Here is a 16,573-nt window from a genome sequence, read left to right as displayed (position 1 = left end):
TTATGTCTTTATAGAAACAGAGAAGCATTTGGATTATGTTTCTGAGTGAGAGGTTATGAATACCAAACATTCTGTGTTATTATTATTATTTTTATTATTATTATTATTATTTTGTGAATGACACTGGAATGGAAAAAATGTACCTCATGAGTGAATTTTGAAAATCTAGATGATTCAGGCATAGCTGTAGACATGGTCAAAGCCACACTATACATCACAGTGAACACAGTTAACAAAAATTTACTATCCGTGAGTACAAAAAAGATTAAATAAAAATTAAATCAAGACATGCTTATGGAGCTATGGACAGGCCCCTAGGGTCCTAAAGTCCCTAAGTGTCCCTAAGGAACTTACCCAAGCTTTGTCAACATTGGACTAACTTACCATGTACTCTGGAGAGGAAAAATGTACTTCACAGCCTAATGAATATTGAACAAACACCTGTATAGCATATTCTCAACTGGATAGCTCCAACAGGTACAGTAGAGCTTTGATTTATCTTCAGAGTAGACTGCCAAAATATTCATAATTTACAAATGTCATCTTTGAAACTGTAAAAATTAAAGAGTTTTCTAAGAACATAAATCTAGATTTATGAATGAGTTAGGAGGTTATCTAAGAATGATCCTGCTTTGATTCAAAGGTAAAATATTCAGCAATTTTCTTTAAGTCTGATCACAGCGTTATAAATCTTTCTTTGTAGCTTTCATTTTGACCAGCTGATCTCCTAACAGATGAAAACCTCAGTACTGACACATAACTAATTTGTTGGAAAACTTATAAATATCCTGCAAAACAATCTTCTTTGAGATCCAGATCTAAAACTTGACCCTATTTTAAGGTTGTTTAGCTTAGATCCCACTTACACAATAATTTCATTTTGCTGTTGTTGTCCAAAACAGCCTGGCTTCCTGAAGCTGTATCTTGCCTTTATGGCAATAAGTTGGCAACACCTACTTGATTTTATCCATGTCAACAATCCAAAGATTTACAATTTTAATCTATTCCCCAGTTCTTCCTTTTAATGATCCAAAAAATTGACTTACAGAAACAAAAGCTATTTTGGAAAGGTTGAATGCTCTAATAACGAATGTCTAGATACTGTCTGTTGGTAGGAAACTGCATTGCAAGATGGCAGAAGACACAAAGCATAGAAAACCTGTGCTCTCCAACTCAACTTAATCAACTGAAAAAGCCTAAGTATTAGCTTTAGTGTCAAGTGAAGAAACCCTAAGCCTTCTTTGGACCAGCAGGTCTTCCGGCATCAGTATATTTCTGCTCTTCTGTCTAACTGATACAGTACGTTTCCAAGTCTGGCTATTCCTTTGAGAATCCTCCTCCCATGGCCCTGTCCACACTGCATGAAATTGTGCCAAGACTTGCAAACAGCTGGAGCGTCACAATTTGACCTTGCAGGTTCCCTGGGAAAGGCTGGGCTCCTGCTTCATCAGATGTATGATTTCATTGTACACACGGTGAGGGGCATCCAGCCCCACGATAAAGTCCACATGGGCCCATTCAGGAATATTCTTATGGTAGATGAGGTTGGTCACTTCAGAAAGCAGTGTTTTCACATCATCTGGATTTGAAAGCCAGTCTTGACCTCCAGTCCACATTGCTGTGGGGACCACCATATCGCGAACGTTGTACCTTATAGGAGTTGGCTAGAGGAAAAGAATAGTTTGAATGCCACATAACATTTTTACATCCAAATTTACAACTTCTATTAAGAAAGCACAATATGCACATCCTGAAAGGTGTGTATGAATTAGAGTCATGTAGAACTCTGGAAAGAGTTTCTATGCCACGTCCAATTTTAAGGAAAACCTAACAGGATTCAACTTTACTTTCTTTGTTATGAAATGGAGATAACAGCTCTAAAGCCTTACTAGATTGGGTAAGAAGGCATACAAATTTGTGTGTGTGTGTGTGTGTGTGTGTGTGTGTACATGTGCATTTATGTTTAAATGTTGACAGTGATTTAACTTGTGCATGCTGGACACATGTTCTACCACTAAGCTGTTACTACAGCCTCTATAATGTTCTTGTTAGTTACAGCTCATGGGTCAAGAATTGGAGAAACTTCATAGAAAAGGCAAGGGAACCCTATTATGACAGCCTATGTATCCTCACATACACAATGTGCTAAACTAAGGGGGGCATACCGCTAAGTACCTGTCCCAAACCCAGACTTAGCTGCCCCCCCCACCATCAAAAGAAATCTTTATCCAGGAAACTTCTCCTTGTTCAGGCAATAGTGGTAGATTTTCCTGGCAGTCTGAGTCTTTGAACTCATTCAACACTCAGAGAAATTGCCATAGAATCAGGGAGGCTAGCTTCTTAGAACAAAAACAACCACACGAGTCACAGATTCCACCCCAGGTAGCATAAGAACTTAAGCTGCCTGAGTTAGCTGCTGAGCGGAAGGACACCCTAGGGTGCGAGTATCACTCGCTTTTTCTCATCTCCTGGGTGAAAAGACTGAGCTAAATGTTCCACCTCCCTCTAGCTGACACCATTATGTGGCATTTCCCTGCACATTTGTTTTCTCTTTCCTTCACTGTCATTTTCTCGTGCCTATTCAGCTTTCATTTGTTTCTCTAGAACTCAGCCCACAAAATCCTTATAAGTGAAAAATGTCTTAGAACCTGAATGCTCTCTCTACAGGTTTTGAAGACAGTCAAGGGTGATGTCAAGAGAGTTTGTTAGAAAACATAACTCAGTTTGGTATCTAAGCACAAACCACACGGTTCATTCAGTTTGCCAAGAATTTATATCTAGGTGGGTTACTGCACTGAATGTTAAGTATAACGTGGGACCTCAAAGAGAGTTTAGGCTATGTCTACTCTGCCCCTTCCACTTTGGACTTTATGACTAATCTTTATGTCTACTTTCATGGCAACCAGAAATCATCAGTGAGAATTTTATACTCAGTCTGATTCTCCACATTCCTATCTCATACTCCTTATAATGGAATACTATTTGTGTGCACTTCTTTTTGTATTTTATCTTGAAATTCATATTCATTAAAAGTTTTATCAGGAATAACATATGTGTGTGTATGTGTGCACGTGCGTGTGTGTTGATTTAAGTGTGCACAGTGTGTGCAGGCACATACACATAGGCACTGTGTGCACGGATGGAGGCCAGAGGAGGCCATGGAGCAGCTTGTCTGTCACTGTTTGTCCCGCTCCCTTGAGACAGGGATCTCACTGGATCTGGAACCAACTGGTTTCCTGGTCAGTAAGCCTCAGCAATCCTCCTGTTCCCGCTCCCAACCTCCAGTACTGAGGTTATAGATATGCTTGGCTGTGCCTGGCTTTTGATGTACGTACTGGGGAACTCAGGTCCTCATGTTTGCTCAGCAAGTCCTTTTACCTGTGGAACATCTCCCCAGCCCCAAAGGCATCTTCAGGATTACATGATACAGTGAGTTCTACTCTAGGTAGGGAAGTCTTGACTCATGGCAGCTTACCCACAATCCTACTGGCATGAGGGGCAGAGCCATGACGAACAGGAATTCTCCTTTACTGATTCCGGCTCTTTTACTGTGTCCCATCATCATAGCATCTCTATGTGTATGTTTGTTTCTAAAAGGATTCCTTTAGTATGCATTCATCCCAGACTAACTCAACCCCATCTTGCTCCCAAGCATACTGGGTGCTTTCGCTTCTGCTACAGGCTCAATTAAACAGGCCTTCCACTCCTTGCAGAAATGAAGAGGCTGCTGGCTAAGCTGTGTACGTTCCTATTTTCAGCTGTAGCTAAACTTGAACTATCATCTTTTGTGCTTGAATTTATGTATTTTATTCCTGTATCTGAAATAACGTGCCATTGCATCTTCCTTCTCACACATTTCTGAAGGGTGCTCTATTTGTATTTGAGTCTTACTTGATTGCATTTCTCCAGATTTTTGGTCTCACTTCCCCAGTCAAAGGCACGAAGTTCCCCAGAATTCACTGCCTACAATGAAAGGGAGAAAACATGATATTAGAGAGAGAGAGAGAGAGAGAGAGAGAGAGAGAGAGAGAGAGAGAGAGAGAGAGAGAGAGAGAGAGAGAGAGAGAGAGAGAGAGAGAGAGAGAGAGAGAGATGGGTATTCAAATGCACACCCTGTCTTTAGCTGTGAGAACAGCAGAGAACAGATCTCTTTGCGCTATTCTCCAGCTCCACCCTGGGAGCTTTTAGATAACTGCAAAGCAGGGAGAATCTGGCTCTTTTAACAAGCAATGTGGAGTGCAGCAGAGCGTCACCATTCCAGTCTATTGCAGGAAGTGCATCTTTGGTGGATCACTGTGGATGGGTGTTTGCGACAATTCCAGAGGCCGTGATATGACTGCACTCTACCCCTGGGCAACCATGTGCTGCTGATGTTTCCTATTGACCTCCTCTGTCTCTCCTTACCCCTCCACATACACACAGATGCAGACAGACAGACAAATAGAGAAACAGACAAACAGTGACACAGAGTCCAACAGACATGCAGGCAGTGAGGTAGCCAGCCAGAACACACACATACACACACGCTCTCACACACACACGCACACATGCATGCACGCATACACACATGCACACACACACACATGCATGCACACATACACACATGCCCATTCACACACATGAGCACACAGATTTCTCTTCTCAGAATGTAAACCTTGTAACACCAAGAACTCCTGTGAAAGCTCCTTTCTGTAGTTGGTCCCACACCTTAACATTTCCTTCTTGCTTGATTATGTTGCTGAAAAAGCCGAAAAGAACAATTCAAAGAATAATTTCCTTCATTAGTCTTTGGGACTCTGACTCTAGATAGAGAGGGGTCTCATTTGAATCATCCTACTTTCCAGATGTACTAAAGAAAGGCTTAAGCCACTTTCTGCTCTTGTGGATAGTATCTGGAAAGTTCAACTCAGTTCACTTTCAAATATCGGTGGCCAGATTTTTAACTCAAGATAAACAGAAACTACCAGGCTATGTGACAACTCAGACAAAATATGCAAGTATTCTTACCCAGGACTGCAAGCTGGGCATTCTTTTCGTTTGTTTATTTGTTTGCTTGTCTCTGTTTTTTGAGACAGGGTTTCCCTATGTAGCCTTGCTGACTTGGACATGTTTTGTAGACCAGGCTAGCCTCTAGCTCACAGCAATCCACCTGCCTCTGACTTTCTGAGTGCTGGGATTACAGGCATGCACAACCACATCTGGCTAAGCATGGCATTCTTACCTGACCCCAGTGGAGAATATTCTGCACGGATGTCCCAGCAAGCATATGGGAGACATACACATTTGCTCGGCTCTGTAACAAAGCATAATGATGATTTGTGGGACCAGATGTCAACAGCAAACCTCCATGGTGTCAGGCTAAGAAGTTGAAACACCATTAAATAAGCATCCATAAATCTACTAAACAGAACAGTGCCTGCTCATGTCAACCAACCGCCACTGCCTTCCTATGAAATGGTTGTGTTCATTTGAGAATAGATTCTCGTTAAAACAGACCTTATTAGTTTCCCCTCTAACACTGCAAAAATCAATTAAACAAAAATAAATAAGCAATTGTACTAGAGATATTTAGGATAAGCACTATAGAAGTAAACTTAGTGCTATTCTTTATTTTTTCGTGTGGATCTGGGCAAGTTAATTAACCCCTAAATTTAGTATGCTAACATGTACAGTGGAGATATTAATAATACTTGTCTCATAGGTTTAGTTTCAGGACCAGTTTATCCTGGTGCAATGCAAATGCCTATTAAATGGTGGCTATAAATTAATTCTTCTTCTTCTTCTTTTTTTTTTTTTAAGAAAAATTCTTAGGAATGGAAGGCATTTCTCCCATCATTGAAAATGCTACAGGCAGCCCTCTGCGTCAGCCCTCACAGGGACCTCCTGCCTTAAGAGCCATGCCGTAGCTCAAGTCTCCCTCATTATCACCCCTGTAGCATTAGGTCACACTCACAAATCCTAGAGCCGTGGTCCTCAGCCTTCCTAATGCTGCAGCCGTTTAATACCGTTCTTTATGTTGTGGTGACCCCAACCATAAAACCATTCTGCTGCTTATTCGTAACTGCGATTGTGCTCCTGTTATGAACCGTAATGTAAGTCTCTGATATGTGACGCCTGTAGGGCCAGGACCCAGAGGTTGAGAATCATTGTCCTAGAGGGTCAACATCAGCTCATTTTGAAGTTGTTTCCCAGCCCCACTTTCCATCTGCCAAGTCCGACTTCCTTTCTTCTTTAGGAATTATCTCTGGTCACGTCATTCTGCACATTAATCTCCAACTCATACATGCTAGGGCACTCAGTCTGTGATGCCACCAGTAGCCATACCTAAGCCAAGATGACATACCTATTTTCATTAAGGACCATAAGTACAATCAAATGCTCCCACATGGAGCACGGAGATGGGTAATGTCTGGTTGATTGACTTTCATTTTTTTCTGTTTATTTTTCTTCAAGTATTTATTTCCTGTAGGTTTCCAACCTTGTCTGTAATCTGTCAAGTCAGAGTCTAGCAATGCTTTCATGTTAACCTTGCATTATCCTCTCCTGAAGCTTTCCTAGCATTTTCTTACAATTTGGAAATTGCAAATTATACATTGCATGCCATTTCTTTAACCCTTGGCTGGTGTTAGCTTGTTTCCAAAAACGAGGCTACAAATGGCCAACTTTGCTTAGGAAATGAAGTTCTGACTCACCATGTTCATATTGTTCGTGTTAAAGCCCCCCAGAAGTAATATGATGTTGCTGCAGATTTGGTCAAGAATCATTTGTCCACAAAGGTAAATAAAAAGCTGTCTGAAAAATCGAGTCTGGTATAAAAATTCTTGTCTGCCAAATAATCCCTGTAATGGCAAGAGATGAAACAATGTCTGTTATAATATACCCAAGCAGAAAAATGGCTTCCATTTAAAGGATGCATCATGAGAAACGAGGCTGAAAGACTTTCCTGCAGCCACAGGCATCTGGGCTTTCACATACCTTGATCATCATATCTGGCAGCAGCAGAAATTTGGTACCAGGACTTTTTGAATATTTAACAGTGGCTATAGGGGCTAAGGCAAAATACATTTTGATTTTTCGAGCTAGCTCTGGCATTGTGGAAAATGCAATAAAGCCTGCAAGACAGAAACATTTATCACCATGGATACCGAAAATCTAAGAACTCAGAAAACACATATTTTACTTCTGCCAAAATTTCTTAATGATTATGTGTGATTATATCTTAACCTTCCCCCGAAGCAGTTGTAGGCTTTAGGGATGTAGTGTTCAGCTCTTGCATCCAAACAGAGAGAGCAATTTCCCCAAATATTCTTGCTTAGAGAAGATCTCTGCTGAACCTATGGGAGAGAAAGGCTGTCTCGGGAAGCCAGGACAGGTCTTACATTTGACATCATGGATATATGCAGTTCTCTGTTTAGGCTGATATTTCCAGCTGGAGGAACAGGGGTGAGAAAGCCTCGACTCATGACCTCTGTCTAGTTCCCAGAAAGTGAACGGGCATGAGAGAAGGCAGGATCCTTCTATTCAGATCTCTGCAGCTAATTAGCTTTGCTAGCCATATGCAAGGGCAGACACAAGAAGAGACTTGTCATTATCTCTTGCTCTCTCAACTATACTGAGTACAAAAGGATGGGAATACACATTGCCTGTCCTCACCAGATTCATTCGAACCAAATTAGAACTCTCCTCAAGTGTTAAGGTCTGAGAACCATAAATAACCTCTCCCAGGAGAATTGTTCTTCATGCCAGCAAATTCTCTGTTTCTATCTTAGCACCCCATGGTTTACTTTTAGACTAATCTGTGTTCTCTCCCTCATTCATTCCTCTAAAAACAGCACCTAGCCTTGCCATCAGCACCTTTAACTTGATGTTAAGCTGAACAATTTGCGCATAGAAAAGGCATTTCAAAAAGACCCCTGGATTGTAGAGATATGAAACCCTCTCTATTGGTGGTTTAATGAGAGCTAGTAACACTAACAGCCCATTACTGTTACCCAAAATTAGCATAAGGGACGTGTAAAACCTACACTTCTCTCATCCTTTAGAGCCTCACTGAGTTTGCGTTCTCAGTTCGAGCAGCCATTAGAACTGTCAGTTCCCAATAAAACTTTATTTTTATGTGATGTTGGGATGATGTGCATAATGATTCACAGTGATTGTTGGAAATTTTTATAGGAAATGATCTGGTTGCATGAATGAAACCTGAGAAGCCCCAGTAAGCCACATAATTCCGATAGATACCGGTAGTGATGTTATCGTTAAAAATCAAGAGAGAAAGATACACAAAAACAGCCAGTTATACTGTGCTAACTGTTCTTCAGAGTCAGGTTAATTTTGTGTATAAATTACGCTGTCTGCTTGAGAAAAGTTGCTGTCTAGAGCTTCGTTATATCCAGTTTAGTCTTTGTCACTCTGTATGTTGTGTGTCCTTGGGCTGAATCAATTTTAGGGAAAACGCTGACAATTTAGGACACATGAACTTTCCTATAAGACTTGCACATACAACAGATTTTCTCCTTCTCATTCTGGCTTCTTCTCCTTAAGTCCTTTAATCCTTTATTGGAGTGAGGACAGAGCCTAAACCTGAGTAATTTCAGGAAGAGGTAAATGGCCATTGTATTCATGGCAAACAAAGAGCTAGTTAAAAGGTAAGTTGGTGACACTGCTTAATGATCAATGAGAACTTTGTCAGAAGGGAACCACCTGGTGAGTCAGTACTTATGACCAGAGTGACTGCATTGTCTTCTGGCACCATGGTATATTGCTGAGATAAGACAACAGCAAGCACCCTAGGAGTTATCCAGGCTGACTGAATGATGTTGGCCTGAATTTATGATGCTTCAGTATGATAGCAAGCCTCAAAGGTATTCATGTCTGTTCTTTACATGATTTGACTTAATAATCCCCAATGGTTGTGGGGATGAAAGCAAAACTCTCTCTCTCTCTCTCTCTCTCTCTCTCTCTCTCTCTCTCTCTCTCTCTATATATATATATATATATATATATATATATATATATATATATATATCCTATTCATTGTGTTGTTCTCACTCAATATTGGTTATTTGACATGCACAAGTGCAATTCCTGGCTTAGCAGCTTACTGTTATGTCCCCAGTTCTTTCATTATGTTAACAATTTATTCATCTGCAAAATGAAGATATTAATGTCTTCCAGATATTCTTGTTCAGAGATGAAGGAAAATGATGCATTTATAATGGCAAGTAGTTAGCATGTATGAATATAAGGCAGTTATCATTATTGTGAAAACTAAAACAATATACGATGCTATTGAGCCCACTAAACTTCATCTTTCTAATGAACACACACCCTGTCCTGGTAGCTAGACAAGCTACCTTCACTAAAAAGTACACAGGTTTCCTAAGAAAAACTGTACTGTTCTCAACTCAGATTTTGGCCTCTGAACAATGATAAAGATTAGTCTCAGAAGCCGTCATTTTGTTACACAGATCTTTCTTTCTTCTAATCCAAGTCCAGCAAGTGTTTACCAATTGGTTTGGGACTGATATGAGGCCAGGATAGCCCCATCTCTGTCTCCCCATGTAAGTGATCTTATCCTGAGGTACTGTCATCTAAGTCTCAGATGCAAAGCAGGACCTAAGCACTTAATCCTGGACACTGGCAATGATGGGAAGAGAGAAACTTGAGCTGACATCATCGTCCTGCTTGTCCTTCAACGGCAACACTTTGTGTCCTTCTAACTGCTCACTGTGAAGCCAACTTTGAACTCAAAGCTTCATTCACTGAACACATTCATTGAGGCCATAGCATGGACTCTAAACTTCTGTTACAACTGTGTTTTAAACAAAACCCCTGCCTTCACTAATATGCTAGTATTCATTATTATATTAATAGTCTAATCAGTTAGAAAACACTTAAGAGAGAATTATTAATTCCACTTTGCAAATGAGGAAATTTAGGCCAGTGTAATAAAGGATTTGCTTTGGGATATTATCAAAAGAATGGCAGAGGTGGTGTTTACATCCACTTTTTTCCTCTTTCTACCCCCTCCCAGGCCTCCTTCAGTTCAGCTTCTATTCCCTGAAGCTTTTAGAGCTACCAAAGAGGAGAAGGCCAAGTAAGAGGAGTACTTGACTGAATCCAGCCACAGCTTGGTTAAGCCACAGGCTTAACTTCCATGTTCTTTTGAACCTACCCATGGTGGTGCCCTGTGAATAGCCGACATAATAGATCTTTTTCTGGCCAGTTTTCTGTAAGATAAAGTTTATCACAGCGGGAAGGTCAAACCTAGCCATTTCATCATAACTACAAGGGGAAAAGACAAAGTTATATGACAATTATAATACAGACAGAACACAGTTGGAATCACTTTCCTCCCCCCCGCAGCATCTGCTAACAAGTTCTCCCCTAGTAGCACTACTGCTAGCTTGTTCTTGTCTTTCTCCCAACCCTCAAGATGGACTTGTTTTAAACTTGTGGTGACTGTTGGGCCATGGAGTATTAGGACTATCTATTATCTCTGGATGCTGTCATAGGTGATGATTATTGGATAGTTTTGAACACACAAGCCACTTCCTAATGTGAGGCATGTTCTACTCTGTAAGTACAATAGCACAGCAAAGGGAAATGCAGATTTCTTTGTAGGACAAATACTGGAATTGTATAAGAAGCCTTATCTGATGAAATAGATAAAGAACAGTTGAACATCAGTGGTTAAGAAAGGACATTAGAAACTTGTGTAAGCCTATGAGAAACACTAAGTTGATGACACACAAAGAATAATAGATCCCTATTTAGTGACACTTGGTCTCATCTCCTAAAGCTGTTGGCTGGGTTGTCATATATGAGAGAGTTAATCCTAGACAACCATTCATGTGGATATGGATCTATACTTTTCTCATTCCAGTGTCAATCACCTGATGCCAGCCACTGTTTATAACCCATTAGCTAGCCCTTGGGAAACTCAGTCTATCCCACACCCACCCAAAGCACTATGAGATAATTAAGAAAGCTGAGGCATATCAAGTTGGGACATTGGTGATACAACTAAATGAGAAATCTAAATACCACAAGTCACAGTTCTTTACCCAGTTCTTCGAGGCACATTTGTATCCACCTGCACCCTCAAAGTGTCCTTGTACCTGAAAGCCCAGAACTCATCTTGGTCTATGGATAGAGTCTTGTGCTTGCGAGACCAGGTATTTCCTCTGCTGTTTCCCATCCATACATCAAAGCCAGCATCAGCCAGAATGAAACCCAAGCTGTTGTTGGGCAGGTTGGAAATCCAGTTGCTAGCGTCTCCAAGAAGGCCATGCTGCAGTAACACCACTGGCCTGGACCCTGCAGAAAAGAGAAAATTCCAACTGGTATGGCATGCCCTCTGCTCTTCTTACTTTCTTTACATTTAAGGACTTGTGTACCAGAAAAGTCTATGTGCAAATCTTTCTTTTACTGCCTGCTAGCTGATTATCTCACTCAACCATTTAATGTTTTTGTGTTTTAATTTCCTTGTCATCATAAAATAGGATTTTTGTTATGAACAAATAAAATAAATCACAAAGAAAAAATGGCACACTGCCAGTTAAAGAAAAACAGGCACTAGAATGCACTTTCCATAACTGTTTTTGTTTTTGTTTTGTTTTGTTTGAGGAACTTTTAGAATTAAACTGTCTTCTGAAAATATTAGAATGGTTTCAGAAGATGGTATTTTATAATGATCAACACATAATTCATTATATACATAAAATGATCTAATGACTATGGCTTCACATGGAAAAATGATCCACAGTTCAGGGAAATGTGTCTATCAGAATAAAACCTGGGTGTGGTGGCACGCATCTGTTACAACAGAACTGAAGTGGCTAATTCAGGAAAATCAAGAGTTTGAGGTCTGCCTGTGTTGCATAGTAAGATGTTGTCAGAACCCAAATAAATAAGCAATAGCAATAAGTTATGGCCCATTAGGAAATCATGGGAGCTGTAAGCAAACGAGCCATTAGGCTAATGTATTGCACACCAATTGGACTAAAAGGCTTTCTGAACATCAAAACTCATGCTGTGTGACCAGTCAGCAGCCTGTGAGTACTTGATATGACAGGAAGAAGCAGGCCTTGTCTAAGCCTGTAGGATTGGTGGAACTTAGTGAAAAACCTCTGTTCTGAGGGTATTAATTTATTTGCACGTTTCATGCTTTCATCTCACAGATAAACTTGTTAGGCCCAAGACTATGCTCAGCATTGTATTAGCTGCTGCGTGTGGCCGTGAATGAAAGAGGGGGAGTCTCTGCTGTCTTTGAGTTTCCACTCTGTTGAAGGAGAAAAAGACAATAAATTATCAAGAAAGTATGCCTTTAGGCATCGTATGGGAACGTATGAGGTATGAGGCCAGAGATTAACAGATGGCACAAGGCTGTGTTCTGACTAGGATGGTCAAGAAAGAAGAGTCTTAGAAAACTGCAAGTACAGCTATGCAGTTAGTGTTAAACGTGCTTATTTTCAGAAGGCTACACAAGTACAAACTTGAATAAACAGAATTCTGAACTTTTCCAACAAACACCAATAACATGTGTCCAGTGTTAGTTAAGAACACGGTCTATACTCTGACAAATATCTTGATTTGAGTGCCACATACTAGTAGGTATTAGCATAGACTTTCTAGTCTAGACACACAGCTGTGTATGGCTGAGTTATACAGAAACTCATACAAGACAAAGGAAATAAAGCACTTGGTATTATAGCGGGGGTGACACTGAGTCAACCATACCTTCCTTCTTTAAATGTGTCAGTCCTTGAGGGATTCTGTTCACAGAAAGGATGTACCCATCTTCAGTTGCAACTTCATACTCCTCGCAGGGATAACCCTTGTGTTGGATGATTTCACTCTATGGAAAAACAAGCACACAAAATCCTCACCATTTATTGAAAGCCCATGTCTACGTGGCCATAGTCCCAACGACTCAAGAGTAAGATGCTTCTTTGCTGCTGCGAGATGTTCCTTGTTGTTCGCTAACTGATACTACTTTAGTCAAACCAGCCAATCCTCCTTGGAGGGTTTGATTAGTTTTTATATTTTGCAGTATTGTAGAGCAAACCTGGGGCCTCACAAATTAGGCAAGTACTCTGCCAATAAGCTACACCCCATATCCCTCACTTCTTTTTTACTCTTCATATAGAGGATGAGCTGCATCATGGTTTTCAGAAGTTGGGGGTCGGGGGTAATTCTGTCAGCCTCCCCTAATCACTCACTAGGAAGGCTGAGCATGGCAATGGAGCCTACTGTATTAAGAACTCTGAGTAGATCCCAGCGATCTGTGTCTTAGAAGATCTCCACAGAATTCTGATGTTTGAAAAACACTGAGCCATAACACAGACCCCAGAGCCTGGAGGATGTGCCTCAGAATTGTTCATGGCCAATGGACATTGTAGATTCTTGGGCTCAGGTTAAACCAGGCCACTGTACTGCAACAGCTGTTCTGGAGTGACTTGGGGACGTTCTTGGGCCCCACAGTCCCTCAGATTTTTTGGTTTAAAAAAAAAAAATCACTGACCAAAAACCAAAATAGTAACTATTAAGCTGTTAGATTGAAAAACCATTGAATGACATAAATGCTATGCATAAACATTTCTTGTATGCAATTTAAGGGGTCAGATTCCTTCCTGCCTACACAGGACCATAGGCTAAACATCTCTACTACAGATAGTAGCGCAAGCTGATAGATACTCTTTTTTTTTTTTTTTTTTAAGAACTCTCACAGCTCTTGCCATCTGTCACCATCTCAGAGGAGGGGACCATTTCAATCAGGGGATGCTGCAAAACGAGCAAGAGAGGACAAATCATGTGTCAAAGGCCCAACACTGAACATAGAGCAACAAGCATAGTCATTAAGAAAAAAGGCCAAGGTCTCACCCTGAGATCTAACCCAATACACAAATTGGCTGTATATAATGAAAACCTTAGCTACTGTTCTTACTTTAGTCCTCTAGTTTGCTCTGTTTAGGATAAGGCAAGGAATATGCATAGGACATTAATTACAGTGCCTGACACCAACACTAACAACTCAGTAGGCATTATATATAATTAAAACCTAATAAATACTCAATTAAAACTCAACTAACCAAATATTATGGAATATAGTCTGTCTCTGTCTCTTTGTCTCTCTGTCTTTCTCTGTCTCTTTCTCTCTCTCTCTGTCTCTGTCTCTCTCTCTGTATGTTTGTGTGTGTGTGTGTTCTCTTGCATGCACATAGCACTATTACATAGTTAATTTAAAATGGTTTGCTCATGCATCAAACCTACTTAGTGGACTTGCCAAGACACAGATTAATGAACTCCATTCTCAGCATTTTGGCAGGTCTGGGATGGATCCAAAACACCGATACTTCCAGATGTTGCAGAAGCTGCTTGTTCTGGAAACTATCCCTTCAAGAATCACCACTGGGGACATTTGGAGAGCTAAGATACATACATGAAATCTTAGAGGGCTCCTGGGAGGATTGTGTAACCAGTTATGTGCATTAAAATTATACTTCAAGAAGGCGTGGCACGTGAGAGGCAGAGGCAGGGGGACCTTATGAGTTTGAGGCCAGTCTGGTCTAAAAAGAGAGTTCTAGGATAGCAAGGGCTACACAGAGAAATTCTGTCTCAGGGGAAAAAAAAAAAGGTTTACTCTTAGTAAACTAGAGGACTTTGTGTGGAATGTTCTGGACTCTTGAAGATCTGCAATAGTGCACTGAGAAGACAAGCATCAGCTGAAAAAAAAAAAAGCCTGATATTTGTACTCTGTAGACTCAGAAATTTCTTCTACAGTCTGTAAGTCTTAGAGACTATGCCAGCCACTGGAAAGTTCGAGGAAGCCTGATAGTACTATGGAGATTCAGAAAAAACCTCTTTTTTCACAGGCTGTTAATGTTAGAAACTATGGGCAGGGTGGGATGGTGAGAAGGGGCACTAGAAGAAAAGAAAGTTCCTATAAAAAGGGACTTCAGCTTCCAAAACCAAGGTTTTCTCTTTTGATGGAGATATTAGGTAGGTCTGAGGAGCATCCAGTGATATCACTTCAGTCATTTGCAAGTTGACTCTCCACCCTGTTACCTGGCAAGGTTTATTTTGCAGTGGCTATAATTATAGTTGTGTGTTAGGCAGGCCTGAGTTTAAACTGCAGGTCTAACAAGTAACAGCAGTATGGCTTGTTTAACTTGCTTAGATGCTTCCTTAATTTCGGTGCCTTGATTTGAAAAGTACAAATAATCGCAGCTCGACAACAGAGCAATGGAAATGAAATTGTAGCTCTACTGCTTTTTATCACAAGACCATTTATGGACTAAGTGATACTGCCTGGTGGTCTCAAACTAAAACAACTTGGGGTTTGAAAGGAAACACAAAAACTTTCCAGAAGACTTCCAAAGAGCTGTGTTAGCCTCTGTGCATCTCGCTCACACATATTCTCAAGCACAAGGAGACCTCTCGCTGCTGTTTGACAGGGTTTGTGTCCAGGCCGGGATAAGACAAGAAGTATATGTTCTCACAGTAACAGGTCAGAGGTGAACTTTTACCACAGGGCATAAAGCAAGCAAGAAAACAAAGACAGAATGAAACCCATCAGGGGTCTAAGACAAGCCCCAAGGGTTTCAATTATTTCCTTGTTTATTGGATGAATATGAAAGTTTGAGGAGAAGTTGTTGCTTTTAAAGCCCAGTGAGAGGATTAAGTCTCCCCACCCCAAATCACTGCAGTGGACTGGGATTCTCCCAGTCTACTGAAAACTGGTTTAGCTTTCTTCCAGTTCAGTTTGTTGTTTTCAGCATACTGTTCCAGCATGAAGCACCTCAAAAAAAAAACCCCCAAAAAACAACAAAACAACAAAACAAAACAAAAACAAAAAGAAAAACAAAAACAAAAAACCCACGGCAACACAGCATGAAACTACTTCACAGTGCCAAGTGTTAACAAATGGTCGTTCATGTCCCCCAAACATGGAAAACCCCAACTTACAATATTCATGAATGCTTCTGGATCCGCAGCTTTTGTTGGCAAATGTCCTGAGTTCACATTTCTTTGGAGTAAATAAGCTACCAGCAGGAGAAGCCAAATCTCCACTCTGTGTGAAACAGCCCACACTCTTGACAAGATTTCTGACATGGTCCAACATCTGCATTTGCTTTGTTCCCAAGGACATAAAAACTACATCTAGAGTCAGAAGAAGAAGGACCTGTAGGTTTAAAACATCTTTTGTGAGTTTTCCAGAGGCAAAAAAACCCGAAGCAGATCAAGCAGGTTGAGATACAGGAACGAAAGAAAGAGCATGGTGGAGGCTGCAAACATTGCTTAGGATGTCACAATCCTGCCTGGCTCCTCCTGCTCCTCCCTCATTCCTCGTGTGAACACCAATTCTTCCACCTCTTCATTGCACCTGGGAGTTTCATGCATGCTTCCTATAGCCCATAAACACCTGCTCACCATCACCATATAAGGGCCATAAGAGCCCCCTCCCCCTCCCCATGCTTAGCTCTTATCTTAATTTGACAAATAGCAAGAGGTGGAACCTGCAGGACACGTTGCGTTTCCCTAGTTACATTTGGTGGTTTCAATCATCATT

The 16,573-nt window shown here is 40.8% G+C and overlaps 1 protein-coding gene across 1 annotated transcript; it reads right to left on the bottom strand.

Moving 5' to 3' along the window:
• Positions 1 to 1,292: 1,292 nt before the first annotated feature.
• On the bottom strand, positions 1,293 to 16,268 carry LOC127189496 (lipase member M). Its single transcript, XM_051146350.1, has 9 exons — positions 15,970 to 16,268; positions 12,742 to 12,859; positions 11,121 to 11,319; positions 10,175 to 10,284; positions 6,976 to 7,112; positions 6,693 to 6,839; positions 5,222 to 5,293; positions 3,892 to 3,963; positions 1,293 to 1,664 (listed from the first exon to the last, which is right to left on the bottom strand). The coding sequence occupies exons 1-9, from the start codon at positions 16,114 to 16,116 to the stop codon at positions 1,398 to 1,400; spliced, it is 1,269 nt and encodes a 422-aa protein (XP_051002307.1). The 5' UTR covers positions 16,117 to 16,268; the 3' UTR covers positions 1,293 to 1,397.
• Between the last annotated feature and the right edge of the window lie 305 nt (positions 16,269 to 16,573).

This window comes from Acomys russatus, chromosome 5, assembly GCF_903995435.1.
Source record: "Acomys russatus chromosome 5, mAcoRus1.1, whole genome shotgun sequence".
In the NCBI taxonomy this organism is placed as follows: Eukaryota; Metazoa; Chordata; class Mammalia; order Rodentia; family Muridae; genus Acomys; species Acomys russatus.
Note: the sequence above shows the minus strand (reverse complement) of the source record. Positions and strands in the feature narration are given on the sequence as shown.

Bases quoted from the DNA above. Each gene is read 5' to 3' on its own strand.
- LOC127189496 (XM_051146350.1), bottom strand. From the start codon at position 16,116: ATGTCAGAAATCTTGTCAAGAGTGTGGGCTGTTTCACACAGAGTGGAG. The intron at 10,285-11,120 runs GTACAAGGACAC...TTCCCCTTGTAG, and splicing joins GATGAGTTCTGGGCTTTCAG to TTATGATGAAATGGCTAGGT. The intron at 3,964-5,221 runs GTAAGAATGCCA...CTTTCATTGTAG, and splicing joins ATATTCTCCACTGGGGTCAG to GCAGTGAATTCTGGGGAACT.